This window comes from Spermophilus citellus (genome assembly GCF_964194105.1).
Source record: "Spermophilus citellus genome assembly, chromosome: 3".
Taxonomy (NCBI): domain Eukaryota; kingdom Metazoa; phylum Chordata; class Mammalia; order Rodentia; family Sciuridae; genus Spermophilus; species Spermophilus citellus.
Window position 1 is genome coordinate 209,508,403 of NC_138184.1, and position 24,945 is coordinate 209,533,347.

Genomic DNA, 24,945 nt, shown 5'->3' on the forward strand with positions numbered 1-24,945 from the left:
CTACTTTTATGATGTGATTTTTACTCCCTACTTTGATTTTCTAGTATTAAGCATACTTTGCATTGCTCAGATGTGCTTAGCTTTGTCATGTATTTTTTTATGGTGTATCTTGGATGTAGATTGATTAATATTTTCTTAGCATTCTTCTAACTATTTCCCCCGACTTTTTTTGCATTCTTATGTTCCTTTCAGGTTTAATATTAGTGTTATCTTAATTTCACATAATGGGTCCTGGTCTCTTCATAATGTGTTAGGATTTCATTCTTATATACTTGATAGAAATGAAATACTTGGTAGAAGCAGTCTGTGCTTGAAGTTTACTTGGTGGCAGTAGTTTTTAACCTATTTAATTTTTTTAAACATTGTAAGAATAATCAGGCTTGTTTGGTAGCTTTAAAATTTTATTTTTAAGGAAATTGTCTATTTCATTTAAAATTACAGACTTGTGGGCATTGAAGTACACTCATCCCCTGTTATCTGTTTAATATTTGCAGGAATTCCTGGGATGCCCCTTTTTTGTTGTTTATATTGGCTATTTATGTTTGTTGTTTATATTGGCTATTTATGATCTCCTTCCCCATTACTCAGAAATTTCTCAAATCCAGTAGTCTAATTTTGAGAAAACCAACTTATGGTTTGTTGATCCTTTCTGTTATTTTCTATGTCCCTTGATTTAAGGTATTTACTGTTGTTTCTTTCTTTCTTCGGGAATTGTTTTAATCAACTTTTTTGCTGCTGTGACCAAAAGACCTGAAAAGAACAATTTTAGAGGAAGAAAAGTTTATTTGGGGGGCTTACAGTTTTCCAAAGTCTCAGTCCATAAATAGCCTGTTCCATTCCTTGGAGCTTGAGGTGAGGCTGAACATCATGATGGAAGGGTTTGGCAGAGTAAAGCTAGTCACGATATGGCCACCAAGATGCTGACAGAGAGAGTGTTCACTCACCGAATACAAAATATATACCCAAGATGCATGACCTCAATGACCTACTACTTCCAGCCACACCCTGCTTGTCTTTAGTTATCACTCAGTTAATCCTCATTGGGGGAATTAATTCACTGATTGGATTAAGGCTCTCATAACCCAATTGTATGCATTTAAGGATATAAAATTCCCTCTACTTATTTTTTGGTTGTACAGTGGAGTATTTCCATTTTTGTCCAGTTCATTATTTTCATTATGAAATGAAGTGAGTTTTCTATGAGCCATAATTATATAAAAATGTATTTTTTAATTATTTTATTTATTTTTTATTATTTCTTACATACATCACAATAGAGGAGTGCATTACATTTATAATTTTTTGCATCGCAATTCTTAATACACCTTTATACCACAATTTATCAAATCTCTGTTTGTATATAAGGTATGTTGACACCAAATTCACATCTTCATACATGAATTTTGTATAATGATGACTGTCTCCTTCCACTAAAATTAAAAAATGTATTTTTTTAATCAGTAAAAAAATAGCCAGAAAACATGTATGTATTTGGAAACTAGCAAATACATACATGTTTTCTGGTTATTTGTAACCGATTTCTAGCAAAATTGCATGATGGTTAGAGTATACATTCTGAATATGATTTCAGTTCTTTGAAGTTTGATAAAACTTGTTCTATGGCTTAGTTTGTTCAATACACACACACACACACACACACACACACACACTTGAACAACATGTAAATTCTTTTGTTGGGGGTAGTATTCTCTCTCTCTTCTCTTCTCTCTCTCTCTCTCTCTCTCTCTCTCTATATATATATATATATATATATATATATATATAGTTGGTCAAGGTTGCTAAATCACATTGCACACATCTTTGTCAGTAATGATTATCTGTTGGATTCTCAGCTATTGAGAAAAATGTGTTTACACTTTTCACTGTAATTGTAGATTTTTATATCTCCTTAAAGTTCTGCACAATTTTTGCTTTATATATTTTATGCCATTGTTTAGTTACACACAGATTTTAAATTATTTTCAATTAAATCTTTTTTTTTTTGCACCAGGTATTAAACCCAAAGGTGCTTAACAACTGAGCAGCATCTCCAGCCTGTTTTATTTTGTGACAGCGTCTCACTAAGTTGCTGAGTCTCCTTAAGTTGCTGAGGCTGGCTTTGAACTTGTGATCCTCCTGCCTCAGCCTCTCAAGCTGCTAGGATTACAGCTGTACCCAGCTCAGTTAAATCTTTTTATTATTTTTTATTTCTAGTAATATTTTTGTCTTAAAGTATAAATTGTCATATTAAAACATCCACTTTCATTGAGTGTTTGCATGACATCTTTTTCAGTATTTTATTTTCAAATTTTTTGTATCCTTTTAAAAGAGTAGCTTCTATAAATTTAGTTGGATTTTTAAAATATCCAGTGTTGACTGTCTTCTTTTGATTTGAATATTTTACATTTCACTTATATGATTGAATTTCTGATAAATAAATGGATTCAAACTTACAGTTTGACTTTGTAAACTTTGTCATATCTGTCTTTTTGGTTGTGGTCTCTCGCATTTTCGCTTTGTAAACTTTTCATTTTTTTCCTTCTATTTGCTTTGCTGTAATGTGTTCCATTTATATTTTTTTGAATGCTTATAACAAATATACCTCATTAACTTAATAAAATTGGTCAATACCTTTTCTCTCTTCCCATACAAGGACTTAGTGGACTTTAAGTTTTAGTGGAACTCACCTTCCTAATTCATATGCTCTGTTATTATCATTGATTTTGACTCCACATTTGTAGACCCTGTAAAGTATTACTATTATTATTTTATACAGTTAGTGTTCACTAGGTTAACCCAAATATGTACTGATTTTTTTCTTCTTAACTATTTACATATTTGATCCATATTATGTCTAGGATTGTATTCCTTCTGCCTTAAGCACATCCTTTAAAATTTTTTCTAATTAAGGTTGGCTTTTTTTAGTTATACATTGACACAGTATCTTTATTTTGTTTATTTATTTTTATGTGGTGCTGAGGATCGAACCCAGGGTCTCTCACATGCAAGGCGAGCGCTCTACCACTGAGCCACAACCCCAGCCCCAAGGTCGGCTATTTTTGTCTGAAATATTTGTCTCTTTTCTGAAAGGATAGTTTGCTGGATGTAGAATTTTAGGATGGCAGTTGTTTTCTTCAAATACATTTGAATATCATTCTCCTGTTACATGGCTTCCATTATTGCTGATGAGAAGTATGCTGTAATTTTCTTTGAATATAATTTCTCTTTTCCTCAAGCTGTTTTAATACTTCGTGTTTGTTTTAGATTATTGTTTAATTATATTAGCAGACTGTCTGCATTGATAGTGCTAACCTACTGTGTGGTAGCCTTTTCATTATTGCATAGTTTGGTTTTCTTTCAGTTAAGTCTGTGTTGCCTTTGCTCTCTTTCATTTCTTTTATTTTTCTTAGTTATTCTTTTGAACTGCACATTCTTCCCCAAATCTTTTATTGTATTTACATCACTATTATTAGCATCTTTTCTCCTCCTAACACTTTGATTTTATTTTTCTGATATTTTCTATTTTTTTTGCAACTCTGATAATTCATGTTTTATTTCTTTTGTTATCTTACTCTTATCTTTTCAGTTGTTCTTACCTTTGCTTGTAACTGTTTCTGTTCTGTGCTATGTTATAAGGAGAGCTGTTTAACTTTTTTATATTAATGGGAAAGTATTTGGAGATTTTCATCAATTGAATGACTACATTTTTCTTTATCTCATATTCATTTGGCACTTTTTAAAAATTCCTTCCTTTTCCTTTTTATATCTTGGTATAAACCCTGGGTTGGTTCTTTTTTATTATTATTAATCTTTGAATGAGTGAGTTTTTCCTAGGTATTTTAAGGAGCTTCTTGTGAGTCATGAACTAGGGCTGTGTTCCAGGATAGCTCCATGTTTCTTTTCCTTTAAGGTGCTGTTTATTCTCAGTGGTGCTGATAATGCAAACTCTTTTTTTTTTTTTTTTTTTTTTTTAAGAGAGAGGAGAGAGGAGGGAGCGAGGGGGGGAGGGAGGAGAGAGAGAGAGAGAGAGAGAACTTTTTTAACATTTATTTTTCAGTTTTCAGTGGACAGAACATCTTTATTTTATTTTTATGTAGTGCTGAGGATTGAACCCAGCGCCCCGCACATGCCAGGCAAGCACATTACCACTTGAGCCACATCCCCAGCCCCAATGCAAACTCTTTTTATCCCTGGTACCTGACTGCCAGACAGCCTCCTGAAACATGGTTCTTTCCATAGTTCCTGCCAACCCATGCCTTCTTGCCTATGTTTATGTCATTTCTCTTTGCCAGCTGCTTCCTTTTTAATCATTACTTAAAATTCATTTTTCACAGTCACCTCTTTAAAGATAGATTTTTTTTATTCTCTTGTGTGTTGTTCCTTCCTTAGTGCTATATTTCCCATTTTGTGCATTTTAAAAAGTCTTGTTAGTTTTCTTCCAAATACAGTTCCAAACACTACATCAGTTAATGATGTAGAGATCTTTACTATGAGATCTTTATAATGTACCATCGATTCTCTTAAAGTCATAGACTTTAATTCTCAAACCTACCTTCTTTAGTTGTTCCCATTAAATGAATGAGAACAACTAAATAATTTGCCTAAGACAGCATAGCTAATCAGTGACAGGACTAAGATTTGAACTCTGGTAGTCAGGTACCAAAATCTGTGCCACTATGGTTTACTATCCTAGTAAATTATTATAAGTTCATTTTCCCAATGTTGATTATGTATTATGAACTGATATAATTCACATATTTTCTTTTCAGAATTGAACAAACTGGTGAAATGAATAATATTTTAAAAATCCATTTCAATTAAAAAAAAACTTTTTTAGGTAACAAAAAGAATTTTATGCTCCATAAGTTTTTACCTGTGAATATATTTTAAGTTATTTTCTTAGAATGCAGTCTTTGTTTTGGTGATAAATGAAAGTTGATGGAAGTAATTTAGTCGTTTTTGTTTTATTTTGATCCTAGATGACCCTTAAACATTTTATTTTCCTTTTGTTAAAAGCTTCCTCATATATTTTTTTACAAGAATATCTGTTGGGGTAAAGAACATACTGTCCAGTGAGAACTTTATAAAATATATTTATTTAGTATAGTTATACTCATAGAAAAAAATGAGGTGATATTTTATCCAGAGACATTAGTTAAGTAGTTTCAAAACTGTTAGCAACTTTTTCTTAGTGTGCTTTATCCTGAATGATATTTTAATTTCTTTTGAATATTTTTACTTTCATCAGACTCTTCTGATTTCCTGCTTTAGATTTTTGTCAAAAATAGGCTCACCAAAATATTAACAGTGACTTTGTCCTGAAACATATGTAATTTTTAAAAATCATATGATTCACAGGCATCTTCAAATTCATTTTAAAATTTGTTTCTGATCCAGCACTTTCATCAGATGTTAGACCTTTATTTTATTTATTTTTATGTGGTGCTGAGGATCCAACCCGGTGCCTCACACATGCTGGGCAAGTGCTGTACCACTGAGCCACAACTCAGCCCTCATCAGACTTTAAAAGGGTTCTCTGACTGCAAGAGTGAAGAATCATAACACTGGAAGTTAATTTTTTGACATGCTGGATTTAGGGGCTATTAGAGCTCCTTCAAATGTCAATATGTGCTCCCTACCCCACAAAAAAAGAAGGGATTGTTTCTGGATCAATGAAAACAAAAATTAAAATTCTTTAATGACAAGCTAACAGCAGTGCAAATCTCAATCATCCTCTGCCTTTAGAAGTCAAATAAAACAGCAAATAGGAGCTAGCTCCTGTGGAACAGCTGATGTTATACATATTTTACAAGCTCCACAGTTTACAAAGCAAATTGTTTCATTGTTACTTCATATTTTGACTTTGAGAATGGGGCCATGAAGACTTAGAAGAGAAAAACAATAAAATCAGGTGCAATTTGAAAAAAAAAATTGTTTCTGAGATTTTCAAAGCAGGATAATGGGTGTTGTTTTATTTTTATAGATGGGATTGTCATTATTATTTCTATAGAGAACATAAGGTTTGTTTTTTTTTTTACCAAATCATAAAGTATCTATAAGTAAATATACTAAAACTTTTAAGAATTAGAAATATAGAGAACATTGTACATTTATTTGGGGTAAGAAGTATTAGCTTTTTATTTGTTTTTAGATCCTGAAATGTTTAGAAACTTTTTTACATTAAAACAAGGTAACGGGCTGGGGATGTGGCTCAAGCGGTAATGCGCTCGCTTGGCATGCACGGAGTGCTGGGTTCGATCCTCAGCACCACATAAAATAAAAATAAAAGGTGTTGTGTCCACCGAAAACTGAAAAATAAATATTAAAAAATTCTCTCTCTCTCTCTTTCTCTCTCTAAAAAACAAAACAAAACAAAAAAACAACAACAACCAAAAAAACAAGGCATTGAAAGCAGTGTATTAAAAAGTCTTTACCCTGTGTTTTAGTCAGCATTCTCGCTGCTGTTACTAAAAGATCTGACCAGAACAATTTTAGGAGAAAAAGTTTATTTGGGGACTCCTGGTTTCAGAGGTCTTAATCCACAGAGAGTAGGCTCCATTCCTAAAGGCTCAAGGTGAGGTGGAATATCACTGCAGAAGGGTGTGGTAGATGGAAGCAGTTTACATGATGTTAAAGAAGCAGGGAAAGAGCAATCTACACTTGGCAGACACAAATATATACCCCAAAGCCATGCCCTCAGTGCCCTCCCTCCTCCAGCCACACCCCATCTGCCTTCAGTTACCACTCAGTTAATTTACTAATTGGACTAAAACTTTCACAACCCAATTACTTCTCCTCTGAACCTTCTTGCATTGTCTCAAGATATGAGCTTTTGGGAGGCACTTCTCATCCAAACCATAAGCACCCTGCTTTAATATTTACATTATTTTTATTGATTGCCTTATGAGATTTGAAGCTTACGGAAATTTGTTTCTAAAAATTTAACTTTACAAAATAGTTTCTTTAGCATGTCTTTATGGGTTTGAAATGATTTACTGCTTACCAAGTCTTTAATAAACATTTGTGTTATTATTTATCTTTTGAAGGTATAAAAGAATATTTTTTAAAATAAAGCTTGGCATTTCATTAAGAGTAACTACGTAGTTTGCTTTAGATCTGATTTGACCTAATTATTTGTAAGCCAGTTTCCTTGTGTGTTAGTCACCTTTTCATGGATATAATCAGAATACCTGACAAGAATGCTCTAGAGAAAAAAGGCTATTTTGGCTCACCATTTCAGAAGTTTAGTCCATGGTGGGCAAATCCATTGCTCTGAGCCCAAGGTGAGGCAGAACATCATGGCAGAAGGACATTGTGGAGGAGTACTGCTCTATTCTTGACAGCCAGGAAGCAGAGAGAGAAGCCAAAAGGGGCAGCAGGAAAGATGCACCCTTCCAGGAAATGCTCCAAGTGACCCACCTCCTAAACCACACCCCACTTGCATAGGGTACCATACAAATATGATGAACTGTCTAGCTCTTATAATCTAATTATTTCACCTCTGAATATTCTTGGATTGACACAGGAACTTTTTTTTTCCAGCCCTGTAATTTATTTTAAATTGACAATAGTAATTATATATAACTTATGAGGTACAATATGATGTTTTGATATTAGTATATATTGTGAAATTATTAAATTAAACTAATTAACGACACAAGAACTTTTGAGGGACTCCTCATGTCTAAACCATAATACCTGGCAATAGGCAATAAATGTATTAACATATATGCGATTGATCTTTAATTTATTATATAAAATGGCACATTGTTTATCGTAGGTCTTAAGTAATATTTATTGTACATCATGGTTGATGATTTAATATTATAAAGTGAGTGTCAATACTTGGAGGTGTGAGTGTGTTTTATTTCTCTGTGTATATATAGGGGAGTGAGAAGACTGGAGTATATCTTAGATTAAGTCATAATTTCACCAAAATAAGAGATGGTTTGGTTTGGAGTTTGGGGTTTGTTGTTGGTTGTGGTTTGGTGGAATATCCAGCTTCTCAAACTAGCCATTGCTAGTTCTACCTGACAGGAATGCTTCTGGAATGATGCCAAACTAGTGTTTTCAAGAAGAAATAAAATGTAACCTCCAGCCATAGTAGCCAATAGATTTTTAAGAGAGGTGTCACATTTTCCCTTTAAATCATAAGTAATATATTTTAGCTTTATTTCTGTTTTATTATATTGGATTTGCTTAATATTGTGGTAAAATGATCTGGAATAATGAATTTTGTTTCCCAAAGTTTAACTCTTTTTCATATGTTCTTGCATATGTAAAATTACCATATCTGTAGTTATATTTTATCTTAGTTTTTTCTTTAAGGAACTACTATATGATATGTGTAGATAAATGTATGTATCTCTTACACACACACATATATGTATGTATGTATCTCACATATATAAGTGATATATATGTGATAAATGTGGAGTACCTAATGTTTTAAATTTTGTAAGTAATCTCTGCCAGGTTGATTGTAAATGCCTTTGGATATATTTGGCTCTCTTTATCCTTGTTTAAATAAGCTGATGTCAAAGTACAAAGCACTGCTTATAGAAACACGATATGTTTAGTAAACTGTGAAGAAGAGACATTTCAGAGATAAGTTAAACTTCATCCTTGGTATGTTATGTATGGGAAAACAATAGCATATAGAAAATTATATACTATCTGTAGATTCGGGCATCTACTGAGGGTCTTGGGATTTATCCCTCATGGATAAGGAGGGACTTTTGTTAACACTATATGGTATAAAATTCTTCTAAAATTTAAAAAATAGTTTCACATATTTATATGTTTTCTGGTTTTTCTTCAGGTAATTATACTGCTTGGAACAAAAAATTTGGAAAAATAAAAAAGTTAAAAAATTCCCAAAAGTATCCTAATCCCACCAACCAAAGAAATTACTTTTACCTTTCTGATGTATGCTATTATATTTTTTTCTATCTTCATGTGTATGTATTTACAGAATTCTTTAACAAAAATTTTGTCATGTTTGAGAGTTTGTTTTTTTTTTTTTTTTTTGCTTTGAAATTTTTGACAGTATTTTTTTAGGCCAATTACTTTGTGTGTACATGATGTGTTTGTGTGTTCGAGAGAGAGAGATCAAACCCAGAGCCTTATAAATGCTTAATGTGTGTTCTTACATTTGTTTTAAATGGGACAGTTGTGTTTGATAGAAAAGAAATAAACATGAGATCTGGATATGTGGAGTATATTAAACTTTTTAGGCTAGTATGAATGGGGATAGAGGGTTCTTGGAGAAGCAGTTAATTTTATCTGTACTGTTCAGCATGACTTAAAGATCAGGGGTGGGATCCTTTATCTGATTACAACTATTGCTTTGATCACTGACTTGTGAGCATTTAGAAGAATTTCCCCCAGTAAATTTGTGATTTCTCTTTTAATATAAGAATCACAGAAGGTTTAAAGGACAAAGAAAAGATAATAACTCTTCTAAGATAAACATAAAGTAGAATTAGGCATACACACAGAGTGCAAGTAAATGTATTAGTTCAAACATCTCAGAATTTAGAAGGAACCTCAGGGCCCATCCAACTAATAAATTCCAATTTTATATTCCAAGATACTTGACATCTGCAGTTTCCTCATTTTCTTCTGTTTTCTGTATGTATTTTCACCATTTGCTTTCCTCACCCCAGCTATTGCATGGACTTACTGTATATTTAAAAATCTAGGTCTTTGAATAATTGGATACTTTTATATTACCTTTAATTTTTTAAAGGAGCATTTTTAAACTTTCTTGTCCCCCTTTCAAAGTTGAATAAAAGTTCATTACTGCATTTTATTTCTAGATATTCTAAATTTACTGTTAATATTTTTATATCGTTATATTATTACCATGAGTAAGAGCCCCACGTATTTTATCTGAGAAAAAAGGGTTCCCACCTTTTATAATGGAAGAAAGGTTTTGGTCAGAGTAGGCTGGATGGGGCAAAAGTCATTGGAAAAGTCCATGAGGGAGTAAATTATATGATAAAAATTCACTAAAGTAAGTTATGAATCTCTTTGTTCCTCTTGCTGTAACAATTAAATGTAAGTGCCAATTTAGAGTGTAATTTAAAAAGAAACTTTTCTTTGGCAAAAATTTTGACAAGTCCCAAAGGCAAAGGAAAAAAGAAATTGGATCAGTGTGTAGGATGGAATTTCCCATTAAAGTCAAATGAAAGATTTGAAGCTGAAAGGGTCGATTACAACTGAGTTTCATAATTATCCAGAAAAGAAGGGGATAAGGGAGATTTGTCTAAACTGCATGGTCACTGGCCAGTAAATAAGTCATGAAGAACATACCTGTTTTACTTACAAATTCTTTGAACAAGTCTTTGCTTTCAATGTCTACTGGGGAAAAGTCTGGTTTTTGTTTGTTTTGTTTTTGTTTTTGTTTGTTTTGAGATGGGTTTTCACCATCTTGCCAGTGTGGTCTTTTAATGCATGAGCTTAAGCAATCTTTCTGCCTCAGTGGCCTGAGTAGCTGGGACTATAGATAGGCATCACTCCCCCCAGCTAGGAAAATCTTTACTCAGGTTGAAGTTTATGGCAAAGGACAGAATTTATAGTAAAGGTAGCTAAAAATTATGATCTTTTTGGCTCCATGTAAAAGAAAATCCAAGCTTGGTAAGGAAATATTTTATCACTTAAAGTCCCGAGGTAAGGTGGATTTCATGGTTGGTTGATTCTATGTTCCAATTTCTTTCTCTTCTGTCATTAGAGAATACATTTCATTCCCATACAGACTGACCTGAGCAGTTGTACATTGCATGCAGATATATCAATGTCTGGAGGAATAAAAGTAGTTTTTTTTCTTCTGTGTTTATTTGTTTCAAAGTAAAAAAACATTATCTAGAAGTCCCTTACGAGTTTCCTCATGTTTTATTAGCTGGAATAGGGTTCCATACCAATTGATAATCATTTGGGTTAGATGGATGCATGTGGGGATTCAGTCTCATTTAATTACAGTAACTAGTGTAGAAACTCCTCTTAAGAAGTAGATTAAGAATTTATTGATGTTTCAGAAGTAAACAGTAGAACTTGAGTCCCAACCCCACTACTTAAGAGTTATGTGATTTTGGTTAAGTTACTTAATTTGTCTAAGTATGTACTTCCCTGTTTGTAAAATGAAGATGATAGTGCCTGGTTCTTAGGGTTGTTTTTAGATAAATAAAACAGCACAGATTCTAACATTTAGTAAGTATTCAATAAATATAGTTCTGTTACTGCTGCTGGTACTCTTATTGGTAAATAGTTGTATTCAAAGAAAACTATGTAATAATAGAATTTGTACTTTAAAGCGTTAGTTTTATCTTTCCCTGAAGAAGTACTGTTGAAGTCCCTAGTTCAAGTATGTTGGAGCTCCCACATCCTTCTCTAGTTCTTTTGGATTCTGGTAACAAAGTACTGACACAGAATACTCTGGACTCAAAGGGATTGGAGTGCAGTGAATCTATTTCATTATAGGGCATAAAGATGAAAAGTTTGGCGATTCAAATAAAGATGAGTGTTGGGAGATCACATAAAAGAATTAAATATAACTCTTAATCTTTAATTATCCTTTTCTCTTTCCATTTGTATTTATATTAATGCCAGAACTGTCCCCCTCCCCAGTAGTAGAGCTGGAATTCAGGAATGCTCTATTCCTGAGAGCTATATCAGCCCTTTTAAAATTTTTATTTTGAGACAGGGTCTCTCTAAATTGCCCACACTGTCCTCAAACTTGTGAACCTCCTTCCTCAGCTGGAATTATAGGAATATGCCACTGGACTTGGACAGAAACAATTTTGAAAAGGTGTACAAGTCTTATTTCAATAATATGGAACACTTACTCAGATTATTTATAAATTATTTTACTTTCTACTGGTTCTATTTTGTAGCCTTGAATTTTCTGCCTTTTTTCCCCCTCCCAGATAATTCCCTTTTCTTTCTTTCAAGGTCTCTGTTTAAACACCCCCACCCCTGTTAATGTCATGTACTTGACCATTGAGTGCAGTAATGACTTTATATCTAGTAAGTGAAATAATAATGGGAAACATAGTATATTTAATGGGAGCTACCACTAATGCAGTTTGTTTATGTGGTTGTGTCAACTAACACTTTACAATTTCTGTTTGGGGTAGCATGACAGGAAACTTAAGTGATAACATTTTATGAAAGTGTGCTATTGTATTAGTGACATATTAGTAGTTTCTCTTAATGTAGAATTCTTTTTTCTTTCCTATGATAAAAAATCTTGCTAAGATGTAATTCTTTCTTGTTTTTTTTTATATATATATATTTGCAGATGGCCTGTTCAATCAGTATATCAGTCAACAGGAGTATAAGCCACGATGGAGTCAAATCATTCCCAAAAGCACCAAAGGTAAACTATACATTCTAGATGTGATGCTTCTTCATTAGTGTCTCAGTGTTCCTATGATAGCTCAAGTTTCATTATAATATTAATAAGAAGCAGGTGTTTAAAATAATACAAAGTTTCCTTAACTGGATGGCAGACAGTATTATAAAAATGCATATGGGGTTTATATGTGTTTGTGTGCTGCTGGGGTTGAACCCAGGACCTCACACTAAGCAAGTACTCTACCACTGAACTACATCCACAGCCCTAGTTTATTGTCTTTTAAACTCTTGTTTTATTGCTCTAACACAAAATTGGCAGTTTTGATGCATGGACTATATTGTAAACTACTTTTATGGAGACACTGTTAAATTATAGGCTATGTTGTATTACCATACAGGTGGTCCTGAAAAACCTTAAGTTTGGCAAAATGGCTTTCTAAACCTGCAGAAGCTTCTGAGAGAAATCAGGAACAGACCATTCTAAATCTATAGAACTTTATAAATAGATACTATTAAAAGCTAGTATAATAATTATTATAAAAACAGTGCAGTTAAATCTTCAAAGGAGTTTATATTGAGTACCATAGTGAATTTAAATTGTAAACCTTGGGACTCATGCCTTCTTATCCTGAAGGCATTTGCTGCTTTTAATAGGGACTGTATTCATCAAAACTTGAAATCTAAGTTAGAGTTTAGACTTCTTCATTAATCCTTATTTTCTCATGGGGGAAATTTTTGTCAATATTTCATCTGCACTAATTGCTTTGCATATAGTAACACAGTGAAAAGTGTAGCATTTCTTTAGTTCAACTACCAACAGTAAAAGGAAGCACTTTTATTGATATGTAGCTTTTTTCCTTATGATCTTCATATATTGCTAAGGCCTTTTCTTTAGCTGTGAGAAAGCTTTCTTTTCTCTGATAGGATTAAACAATATGCAGGGGGAAACTACATGTGAAGTTCCATAATTTTGTCTATAATATATGGACATGATTCTCGTATTTTATCAGTCACATATGAAATAATTTTCTTCAAAGACAGAGATGCATTTACAAATTATGGATTAAATATGAAAAATGAAGACATACTGAAAATGAATATGTTAGTGTTTTTGAAATCTGTTCTTGGAAGTGGCACTTTTGACTGGGAGAAGGAAAAAAAAAACAGCAAAGTTTTGGTGTTAATGAGCTGCAAAATCTAAAAACAAAAAACAAAAAACAAAAAACACCCTAAGTATTAGAAAGGAGAAAGAAGTTGCAGGAAACTTATAAATGATTAGCCATTGAATATACTAGTAATGAAAAGATTTGGTTTTACATTTTATTTTCTGTATTTAGTCATGTACTGCCCAACATTTTTCTCAATGATGGGGGTCCCATAAGCTTATAATGGAACTGAAAAATCATATCACCTAGTATTTTCACTGAGCCTTTTCTGTGTTTTGATATGCAGATACTTGATTGTCTTACAGTTGCTTACAGAATTCAGTACAAGATTGTAGTACAGGTTGTAGCTTAGAAGCAATAAGCCTTACCATTAAAACCACGTATTCAGTAAAGTACACCATCTAGGTTTGTGTAAATGTACTCTGTGATGTTTACACATTGGCAGAATAGCCTAAAGACACATTTCTCTGGGCTGGGGATGTGGCTCAAGCGGTAGCGCGCTCGCCTGGCATGCGTGCCGCCCGGGTTCGATCCTCAGCACCACATACCAACAAAGATGTTGTGTCCGCCGAGAACTAAAAAAAATAATAAAATATTTAAAAAAATTCTCTCTCTCTCTCTCTCTCTCTCTCTCTCTCTCTCTCTCTCTCTCTCTCTCCTCTCTCACTCTCTCTTAAAAAAAAAAATACACATTTCTCTGAAATTATCTCCATTCCTAAGTAGCACATGACCGTCTAAGCACTGATATTTTAGTTGTTTGTAGTACCTTTTTACTAATTCTGGTGAAATTAGTAAAAAGTTAGATATTTTCAGTTTTACATCAGTGAAATTAGCCTAAATTACATATTTCAACTAATGAGAAACTTGCCAAGAAAACCTTGCACTTTCTGGTCATATCAAGTAAGATATTAAAATCCAATAACCTTAACTGGGCACAGAGCATATGCCTATAATCCTACTTACTTGGGAGGCTGAGACAGAAGGATCACAAGTTTAAGGCCAGCCTCAGCAACTTAGTGAGACCCTATCTCAAAACAAAAAGAACTAGGGATGTAGCTCAGAGGTAGGGCACTTACAAAGCAAGTGCAAGGACCTGGCTCAATTCCCAGTAACACTCTGCCACCCCACCAAAGAAAAATAGAGAATTAGGAGGAGGAGAATCCTATAACTTTTTGAACCATTAAAATGAATTATTTCTTTATTTATATAAGCTTTGGTGTGAATTAGGATTAGATATAAGTAGAACAATAGTTTTCTCCTTCAGAAGTTTCTAAAAACTTTACTCATTATATTCAAATCTATTAAGATCCAAGTAGAAATAAAAAATCAAAGTGAAGTAAACCTTATATCTTCTCAGTCGGTACTCAAAATAGCTAATAAATTATGTGGGAAGTGATTTCTGAAGTAATGGCATAAAATAATTGCAATAAAGAAATTATTAATATAAAACTTGATAACATCCTAGTTTTATTTATTTGTTTATTTTAAATGTTTATTCCTTAGTTTTAGGTGGATACAATATTTTATTTTTATGTGGTGCTGAGGGTCGAACCTAGTGCCCCATGCATGCCAGACCAGCACGCTACCACTTGAGCCACATCCCAAGCCCCATCCTAGTTTTAAAAGGCTCATTTTATAAACCTTAAAATTGCTCATTATACTAATAAAATATGTCTGAAATATAGACATGAGTTCTAATTTTGAGATTATTTTACATTTTTACTTTGGCATTCAAGTAATTTAGAGATTTCATCTTAGGTTTTTATAAGATATCCAAAATCTTTGCTGACTGATAGCTTTATTCATAAATAAATTGAAAATAGCTTCTAGTTGTGTTAATAGCCTAAAAGCAATATGAAGAAAAATCAAAATAATTATTAGAAATATAGATTTAAGTTGATGTCTTTTTACTTACTTTTAACATTTTGAAAGAATAAATGTAGGTATTTTCACTATCCATTATAGACTTATGAATTAAGCTACTCTGGATTTGCAGTTGCTTTTTATTATTTCTTTTAAAGAAAATATGTTTCTGCTTCAGGTGATGGAGAAGATAACCGACCAGGAATGAGGGGGGGCCATCAGATGGTTATTGATGTTCAAACAGGTGAGTAACACTTGTAATGGAAGCAGAATCTTTTTCAAAATTATACATATTTTTTCAGGGTCTCAGTGTAATTGTAGAAGTCAAAGTATTATGTTAAACATCAATAGTAAATTCAGGTAATAGATACTAATACCTCATTAGCGTACATTTTAAAATGTCAGATAAAATGAATATACTTTTTTCCATTCATTCTAATGGTTAAATGTTATTGATTATAATCAAGTAACAAAATAAGCACTGTTTGGAGGTATAACCTAAACCATACAGTAGCTAGATGAGAGAGGAGATGCTGCACAAATGATTTTAGATAACCTAAAAGAAATATTAATGTGCAGACCTTTATATATATGTGTGTGTGTGTGTGTGTATGTGTGTAGTTTACATGTATTGAATTTTCAAGGAAAATTTTGAAGTATTTCTGGATTTTCAGTGCACTTATTTTAATATAACTGTATGGAAATTGTTGGGATTAAGAGAATTAAATTATATTTTTAGGGAGATATCAAATTAGGTATTGAAGTGTTAAGAAATCTTTAATTGTTTAACATTCTTCATAGCATATAAATAATTTATTTTATGTGTTATTCTTTGCTGCCTTTGAAATTTTATTCTGAAGCTTGCCTATCAAAAGTTTTTCTTACTTTTCTAGAGCCTAGGACAACTTAACTACTATTATATTAGTGAATCATTACAAAAGTATACTACTTTTCAAATTAAAATCTTGGAAACAAATAATACCAAGAATCTAGGATAATTGTGTTTATTGTTTGATTTTAGAAAATGTTACTTCATGGAATGCCAGTATCCATCCAAGTGACTTTTACTTTTTCCTTATCCACATAATAACCAGTCTTGTCCATTTTTAGCCTCTAAGATCAGACGAGGTCAGGTGGATTCAGTGTGGTATTGCTGTAGACACATTTTACTTTTTCTTAATTATTTTTTGAGGTCTCACTAAATTACTGAGGTTGATCTCCAACTTGTGATCTTCTTGCCTCAGCTTCCTGATTTGCTGGGACTATAGGTGTGTACCACCATGCCAGGAATATTTTACTTTTTCTTAGAGTCATAAATTCTTGGTTCTGTTGCTGGGTCATGTTGACTCAAAGTCCTTTGGGAATTTTTTTTAATTGTTTTTGTAGATTTGTGTTGTAAAATAATTAAGAAAAAATTGTAATAGCATGTCATGAATATTTTCATAAAGGTTTTAAAAACAATGAGAGATTATTTTTCCTTTGACATTTGCTGCTAAATATGTGTAGTAACCTATGAGCCAGTTTGAGAATATTGTTAGGATCTCTTTGTCAAAAGTTTATTTCAAGGTATAAGAATTCGTCTTCCTAACTTGGCCCCTCTCTCCAAACACCCATCTAATCCATAGAAATAGGCTCAAAACTACTACAGAGTCTTGGGCATTTTCTCCCCTGCCTGAGAATCTAATAAATGTGCTTGTGTTTATTTATTGAAGAGTCAGATTTATGTACAAATGGTTTTCTTTATAATAGAAAAGTTAGATGTTTTATAAATATACATAAAATTTTGTTTTTAGATTGTGTGTAGTAGCCATATTAGTCAGAATTTTGTTGCTGTGACCAAAATTTACCTGACAAGAACAATTGGAGGAAAAGTTTATTTTGGATCATGGTTTCAGAGGGGTCAGCCTATAGTTAATGACTCATTTCTCTGGAGCCAAGATGCAGCAGAACATTGTGGTAGAAGGATATGTGGAAGAAAACTGCTCAGCATTTGGCAGCTGGAAAGCACAGGGAAATTGAGGAGATAGGGATAAGATACAGTCAGTGTAAGGCCATGGCCCCAGTGACCTACTTCCTCGAGCCACACCCCCTGAGTACAGTTAGTACCCAGTAGCCCATTCAAATTACTAATCCATCAGATGGATTGATCCACTGATTAGGTTAAAGCCCTAAAAGCCTCACCTCTGAAACTTGCTATATTGGGGACCATACTTCTAACACATGAGATTTTGGGGGACATTTCAGGTACAAACCATAGGAGTAGCATTTTTCCCTCTTGAACAAAGTGGGATTTGTAATATCTTTCTTTTGTTTCCCCTCAGTTCTATAAGGAAAGTTTTATCAAACTCATCTGTTAAAAAAAAATGCTAATATTATAATAAAGAACAGTGTTTATTTGAAAAGATCCTTAAATTTTCTAAGCAAAATGCACTTTCCTTAAATGTGAAAGTAATATGGTTAACTTTAACATTTAAAGCCCACCTTAGCCAGGCACAGTGGCTCACACCTATAATCCCAGTGGCTTGAGAGGCTGAGGCAGTAGGATCTTGAGTTCAAAGCAAAAGCGAGGCACTAAGCAACCCAGTGAGACTCTGTCTCTTATAAAGATAGAAAACAGGGCTGGGGATGTGGCTCAGTGGTTGAGTGCCCCCGAGTTCAATCCCTGGTAACCCACTCCTCAAAAAAGCCCACCTTATCTGAGGGCAGAAGTGGTGTTTACCGTGCTGTTTATGGGAGATGGACTGTATACGAGGTAAAGTACATAGGTAAAAAAAGAGAGAAAATTATTTCCTTTTTTTAAAAAAACAATACATGAAATTTGAAGATAAACTGAAAAGATTTCAATGACAAACAAATATCATGACAGAGCTTAGAGTGAGCAAAGTAAAGATTAAAAATTAACATCAGGTAAGAAATTCTTGAAGTGAAATTTTTAACAGTAGAATAGTATAGGTTCAAATATTTTTCTATAATCTTTGTTTTATGCACTAGGGGTAGAATTTAACCTCTACTTGCTTTTTAAAAATTCCCAGAGAGCAAAAAAGAGTTTTTAGTAATTTGCTTATTTGACTTACTATATAAAGTGTAATTGTAAGAAATTACTGTAATAATCATGTGATTTAATTCTGGTGGAATCTCTTAGTAGCTTCTGAAAGGGAAATAGAACATACCTACACTTAATTATTAGTACTAGTTTATAGAAAGTAACAGAAGTACTTTCAAAATATATTTTTAAGCAACTCTTTTTCTATTTCTAAAATAGAAATTTTAGGAGCTGAACATGGTGGTGCATGCTTGTAATCCTGGCAACTTTGGGAGGCTGAGGCAGAAGGATTGCCAAGTTCCAGGCCAGTCTTAGCAACTTAGTGAGACCCTGTCTCAAAATAAAAATTTAAAAAGGACTGAGGATGTAGCTCAGTGGTGAATTGCCCCTAGGTTCAATTCCTTGTACCAAAAAAGAAAAGAAAAGTGGGAGACTTATCTCACTAATAAAAGCATTTTATTCAGAGTCATTTTGTTCAAGTTGTCCCCCTCCACCACACCCCCATTGGTTTACTTTTTGAATGAATGCTAGGTAAAGCTTTATTTAAGTCTCTGGATGAAAACAAAACTTTTCAGCCTTTAAAAGGAATCAAAAACTTAACAGAGTAATATATAGCTACATAATCATGGGTGGTCATTTAATATTAAGAATTGTTTTTCCGGGCTGGGGATGTGGCTCAAGCGGTAGCGCGCTCGCCTGGCATGCGTGCGGCCCGGGTTCGATCCTCAGCAACACATACCAACAAAGATGTTGTGTCTGCCGAGAACTAAAAAATAAATATTAAAAAAAAATTCTGTCTCTCTCTCTCTCTCTCTCTCTCTCTCTCTCTCTCTTTAAAAAAAAAAAGAATTGTTTTCCAAATACCAAATGTCTTCTTTGATATAATGAGAGCAACTAAGAACAGAGCAGGGAGGAAGAGCAGGAAGAAAAGATTAACATTAAACAGAGACATGAGGTGGGAGGGAAAGGGAGAAAAAAGGGAAATTGCATGGAAATGGAGGGAGACCCTCATTGTCATACAAAATTACATATAAGAGGTTGTAAGGAGAATGGGATAATAAACAAGGAGGGAAATGAATTACAGTAGATAGGGTAGAGAGAAGATGGGAGGGGAGGGGAGGGGGGATAGTAGAGGATAGGAAAGGTAGCAGAATACAACAGTCACTAATATGGCAGTATGTAAAAATGTGGATGTGTAACCGATGCGATTCAGCAATCTGTATTTGGGGTAAAAATGGGAGTTCATAACCCACTTGATTCTAATGTATGAAATATGATATGTCAAGAGCTTTGTAATGTTGTGAACAACCAATAAAAAAAAAAGAATTGTTTTTCATTGTGTCACATTTCTGCTTAGATGGTAGAAAAAGTACTAGCTATACATGAATGTTAAGATCAAAAGGATTTAATTAGATTGAAGTGACCCTTGTAGGAGTAAGAGAGATGCTGTGTAAAGCATTTTTGTGTGAAATTCCTCCTCCATTTTGTGTTTGAAAGATGATGCTGAGATCCCCATTTTCTTATCTTGATATGAGAATTGGGATAGACATGGATTCCTTTTAAAGAAGTAGATCCCTTTTAAAATTTATTGATGGTAACATAGATGGTAACACTTGAAGGAGACATACCAAAATAATGATGTTGATTATTTCTGTGTGATGCATTCACCAGTGACTTTAAATGTTCTTTAAAATGTTTAAATTATTAAAACATTTCCATGATTGATATGTACTATAAGAACCATTGTTCTTTTTAGGAAGGGAATTGTGTTTGCTTTTGAATGTTCTTTAGGAACAAAGTAAAACAGTCAGGAGAACTGATTTTAGAAAAGAATTGGTTTGTTCGGATAGGAGAAAGGAAAAGGAGCAAAGTAGTGTAGCCAGCAGAATTGCAGAATGCCATGCTTTGTGACATGACTTTTTCTTTGCTCCTCAAAATCCTGGATTTTTTTCTGTATTAAAGTTGATTTGGGAGAGTTGAGTTTAAACTGGAGTCTTACTGTGTTGCTCACGCTGGTCTTGAACTCCTGAGCTCAAGCCATCCTCCTGCCTCAGCCTCCCAAATAGCTGGAAATTCACGTGCATGTTACCATGCCCAGCTTAATTTGTGAGTTGGTTTTTATTTATTTATTTGTTTGTTTGTTTATTTGTAGGAATTGGTGAGATAGCTAGGCTTGAGGTCCATATTGAATAGGGAGGGCAGAAGTGAGGTAGCTTTTGAAGGTTCAGGTGTCTAGAAGGAAAAATGCCCTGGGACTTTAATAAGTCATAGAGAAGGCTTTGAGCTTTTGAATGACTCTGAAATTATGGTTCTGGTTAAATTTAAACAGGTGTCTTGTTGTGAGGGTCAGTGATCCAGGAATCTGCTCTGATCAAGAGAAAACAAAAGAACCCCAAAACACTTTTAAAAATAATACTTTCATATTCTTTTCTTTCAACTAATCAGTGCTATCCATTTTTCTGTTCTGCGGAAGTTTTGTGAATGGCCATAAAGGGGGCCCACAGCAGTCTTGAAATAGTATACAAAGTTTTTGTATTGTATAAGTTTTCTGGGAAGATTCATTATATTTTTAAGTTTTAAGTATCTGTTATTTTTTAATTGTAAATATACTCAATTAGGTATTTAGATAAAATTTCAAATAAATACCTTATTCCATATGGATGATATTCATTATTGAAATAAAATTATTATATAGTAAGTTATCATCAGCTTTTTTCCAGATTATTTGTTGCTAAAATCAGAGGTACAAAAGAGAGGATTAGGAAATGAAGTCAGAGTAGAAGAGAGGACAGATTGTATTGTATCTTGTAGGCTTTGTTTAGGACTTGAGCCTATAGTCAGAGTGAGATGGGAGCCATGTTGGGTTATGAGAAATGCTATAAACTGCCTTTGCATTTTAACAAAACAAAATGAATCAAGGGCAGAAGCACAGAACCATTTTAGGAAGCTCTGCCTGAGAAATGATAAAAGAATTTGGTTACTGTTAGAGTGGTAGTGTAGTGTTGAGAAATGGTCAGGTTTTGGTTGTATTTTCAAAGAATCTGCTATGGTTTGGATGTGGTTTGAGTGTGTCTCTGAAGGGTTCGTTTGTTGAAATATAATTCCCATTGTGAGAATTAAGAGAGTGGAAAAGTAATTCAACTGTGGTGTTCAGAGGTGGGCTTTTTGTTGTTAAAATTTACCCAGTCTTTGGTGTTATTAGCAACAGAAGGTTTGCCGATGGATTAAATGTAGGGTGTAAGAAGTGAAGGATTGTTCCGAAGGTTTTGACCTAAGCAATTAGAAAAACAGTGTAGCCATTCTTTAAGGGTGAAATGAGGATCATAAGTGTTGAGTTTTTTAGCAACTTAATTTTAAACAGGCTAAGTCTGAGATGCCATTTATACATCCAAATAGATAACTAACGTCATAAGCAGTTGGGTATATTAGTTTAGAGTTTGGGAGACAGGTTCAGTCAAGAATAAACATTCCCTCCCTATATTTACATAATGCTTTGTTCATATGATTATTTCTACTACACTAATTCCACATGGCTTTAGAATTGCTTGCATAGTTATTGTGTATATAATCCTATCTCTTCAGCTCACTAATCTCAGTGGACTTATTGAGGAAGAAAGGACAAGAATTTAGCCTATTTATTTTTATGGCCACCAAGCTTGGCATGAAGTAGACATGTTCTAAATATGTATTCAACTGAATCAAAAACCCATTTCCCTTGAAGTGGAAAGAAAAATACTTACTTGGAAATTATACTCACACATTGCTATCCAGCTTTATAGCAATGTGTGAGTATGATTTCCAAGTAAATATTTATGATTCTTTAGAGTAATATTTAGTGCTTTCTGACCTTAATTTGGGCTCAAGAACAGAAACTGGTATATCCTTGGGACCTTCTCTGACTAAACTCTATTATAAGACTCTTATATTAAACTCTACTGTAAGACTATTAATTGCATTATTTTCTAAGGTGCTTTCATATACTGTATTTATTTCACCCTGTAGATACCAGAGTTCTCTCATAATTGCTACCATCAGATTTATTTCAGTCATCTTTAGAGAGATTGTATTTATCAGAAATCTTTGAGAGAACTTTTCCAGATCAGTCTTAATAACTTAGCAATCAAATATAGTGGTTAGGTGCTGAGTTTGAGGGAAGATGGGGGTGTGTGACCCACATATCTGATATTGAATCCTGCCACTACCACTGATTTTTTCCTTAATCTTGAATGAGTTATGTTAAAAATGGGAATACTAAATTAAATTGGTAGGAGAGTTAGATGAAATAATTTACTTATGTATAAAATATGCTATTTGTATAACAGACATATGCAGTGTATTAACTTTGCAATGTATAGTGATTAATCATTCTGATAGGATTTTATGTAAATGTAGAGAACTTTGCATTTTTGTATGATTAGATAAAATTTTACTATGGGAATTTTTTTTTAAAGAGAGAGAGAGAGAGAGAGAGAGAGAGAGAGAGAGAGAGAGAGAATTTTAATATTTATTTATTTATTTTTCAGTGGACACAACATCTTTGTTTTTGTATGTGGTGCTGAGGATCAAACCCGGGCCGCATGCATGCCAGGCGAGCGCGCTACCACTTGAGCCACATCTCCAGCCCCCTATGGGAATATTTTTAAACAATTAAATATTTTTTTGAAAAATATTGTTTAGAACAATTTGAAAGGCAGTGTTGAGATTAAAAGTGATTTACCTGTGAGTCCCACATTTTAAGATACTAACATTCTGCCGGGCATAGTGGCTCATACCTATAATCCCAGCAACTTGGAGATTGAAGCAAGAAGATCACAAATTTAAAGCCAGTCTCAGGAACTTAGGGAAGGCCCTGATGATCAACTTACTGAGACCCTTACTGAGGCTTTTCAAAATAAAAAGGCTTGGGGTGTAGCTTAGTGGTGAAGTGCCCCTGAGTTCAATCCCTAGTACCAAAACACAAAACAGAAACTATGTTCTTTTGATGTTTTTGTTTTGTCTTTTATATATAATGCCCTAATTGGTGTTTTAGAAAGGAATATGCTTTTAAGATTTTTAAGAAAAAATATTAAAATTTATTTAAGAATTTTGTTGATTAAAAATAGAGCTGGGGATGTAGTTCAGTGGTAGAACACTTTCCTAGCTTGTGCACAGCTCTGGGTTTCATCCCCAGTATCACCCCCTGGCCTAAAAACAAAAAGAAAACAAACAACAACAACAAAACAGGTAGGTTCAGTAGTAAAGAATGATTTTCCCTAAGTGATAGAATTTAAAGAAGCCCAGTCATTTCAAAATATGCATGTTGAAGATTTCTAGAGCAAGGATTCTACATCTGTTGAAGTTAGATGCAGCATTTTGTCCAGTTGTACATTTTTCTGGGACGACAAAAATCTATGGCCTTAGGTTATCAAAGAGTCTCTTAACCCAAGAAACTAAGAGCACATCACCAGAATAAAACTAGTATTTCTTTTATCTTATTAAATGTGGCTTATATTTCAAAAACATTGCTTCGCAGTGTTTCACATACCTTACTGAAACATCTTAAACATTAAATATTTAGTGATACCTACTTATCTTTTTTCCAGTTGATAGGTTTTTTGGTTTTGTTTTTGCATATTGTCATACAAGTGTTCATAACATACATTTTATTGTTTAATTTTCAAAGCTGTCTTCCTTCCTAAGGGAATCCACTCATTCATGCCATAGTGGAGGAGAAGGAATGTAGTGTTTGGTCCTACTGGATTTATATACAGCTTTATTGATTGTAATCCCTGTCCTGACACCTTGCCATTTAACAGTATTCTACTAGCTGTGAGTTGGGTTTTAACTCTGGGTAAATAAAATAAGTAGAATGGAAAGAGAGAAAAGCCATGTCTATTTAGTATGGTAGTCTTGAGTTAGAAATATAAATGTCTATTGGGTGAGGCAAGTACCTCTTGTATAACTCTTTGTTAAAAGTTTTTGTTAATTTGTCTCCTCAATCACCAAAAGTACTAAGACTGGGACAAAGCCCTTATAGTTGGCATCTACCAAAGAAGTTGAGAGGGAGTTCCTTGCCACTTGGAAGAGCCCTTCTGTAGATATCAGGACCTTGAACTGTTTCTGCACCACTTATGTGAAAGTGTTTTCATTTTGTTATATGTGATGCCACATGTAGTTTTCCTTAAAGAAACATTTGAAGGAAGTGAGTAATATGAGTTTTAGTTATTAATTACTAATGTATTTCTGTGGCTATATCTTTTTCTTTCATACAAAGTATATCGTCATACGCATAAAATGCAACTTTTTAGCAAAGAAAGTAACTTTACATTGAATTCATACAAAAGGTCCATTTCTAGATATAAAAGAGGCATGGTTTCACCCACTTGATAATCTGCTGGGTCATGATGGTTCAGGGAAATGGCTAAAGGGGGAAGAATAAAGAACACATAAAATTATCTTTCCCTTTCTCCCAAAATTCTCATTTTAAGAGAAGGTTTTACCTATACTTTTATAGATTTTAACTCTTAATATCAGTGT

General features: G+C 33.4%; 1 protein-coding gene across 2 annotated transcripts in view; it reads left to right on the forward strand.

Annotated features, from left to right (window-relative positions):
- The window catches only part of MKLN1 (muskelin 1), a 162,728-nt gene that overhangs the window by 60,333 nt on the left and 77,450 nt on the right, over nt 1–24,945 (forward strand). Inside the window, exons 7-9 of one of the 2 annotated variants that reach the window (XM_081283892.1) lie at nt 11,953–12,027; nt 12,302–12,379; nt 15,565–15,630. In XM_081283892.1, the coding sequence (XP_081140018.1) occupies nt 11,953–12,027; nt 12,302–12,379; nt 15,565–15,630 (219 nt within the window). The remainder of the gene's footprint in view (nt 1–11,952; nt 12,028–12,301; nt 12,380–15,564; nt 15,631–24,945) is intronic. The other variant, XM_081283893.1, reaches the window with a different exon arrangement.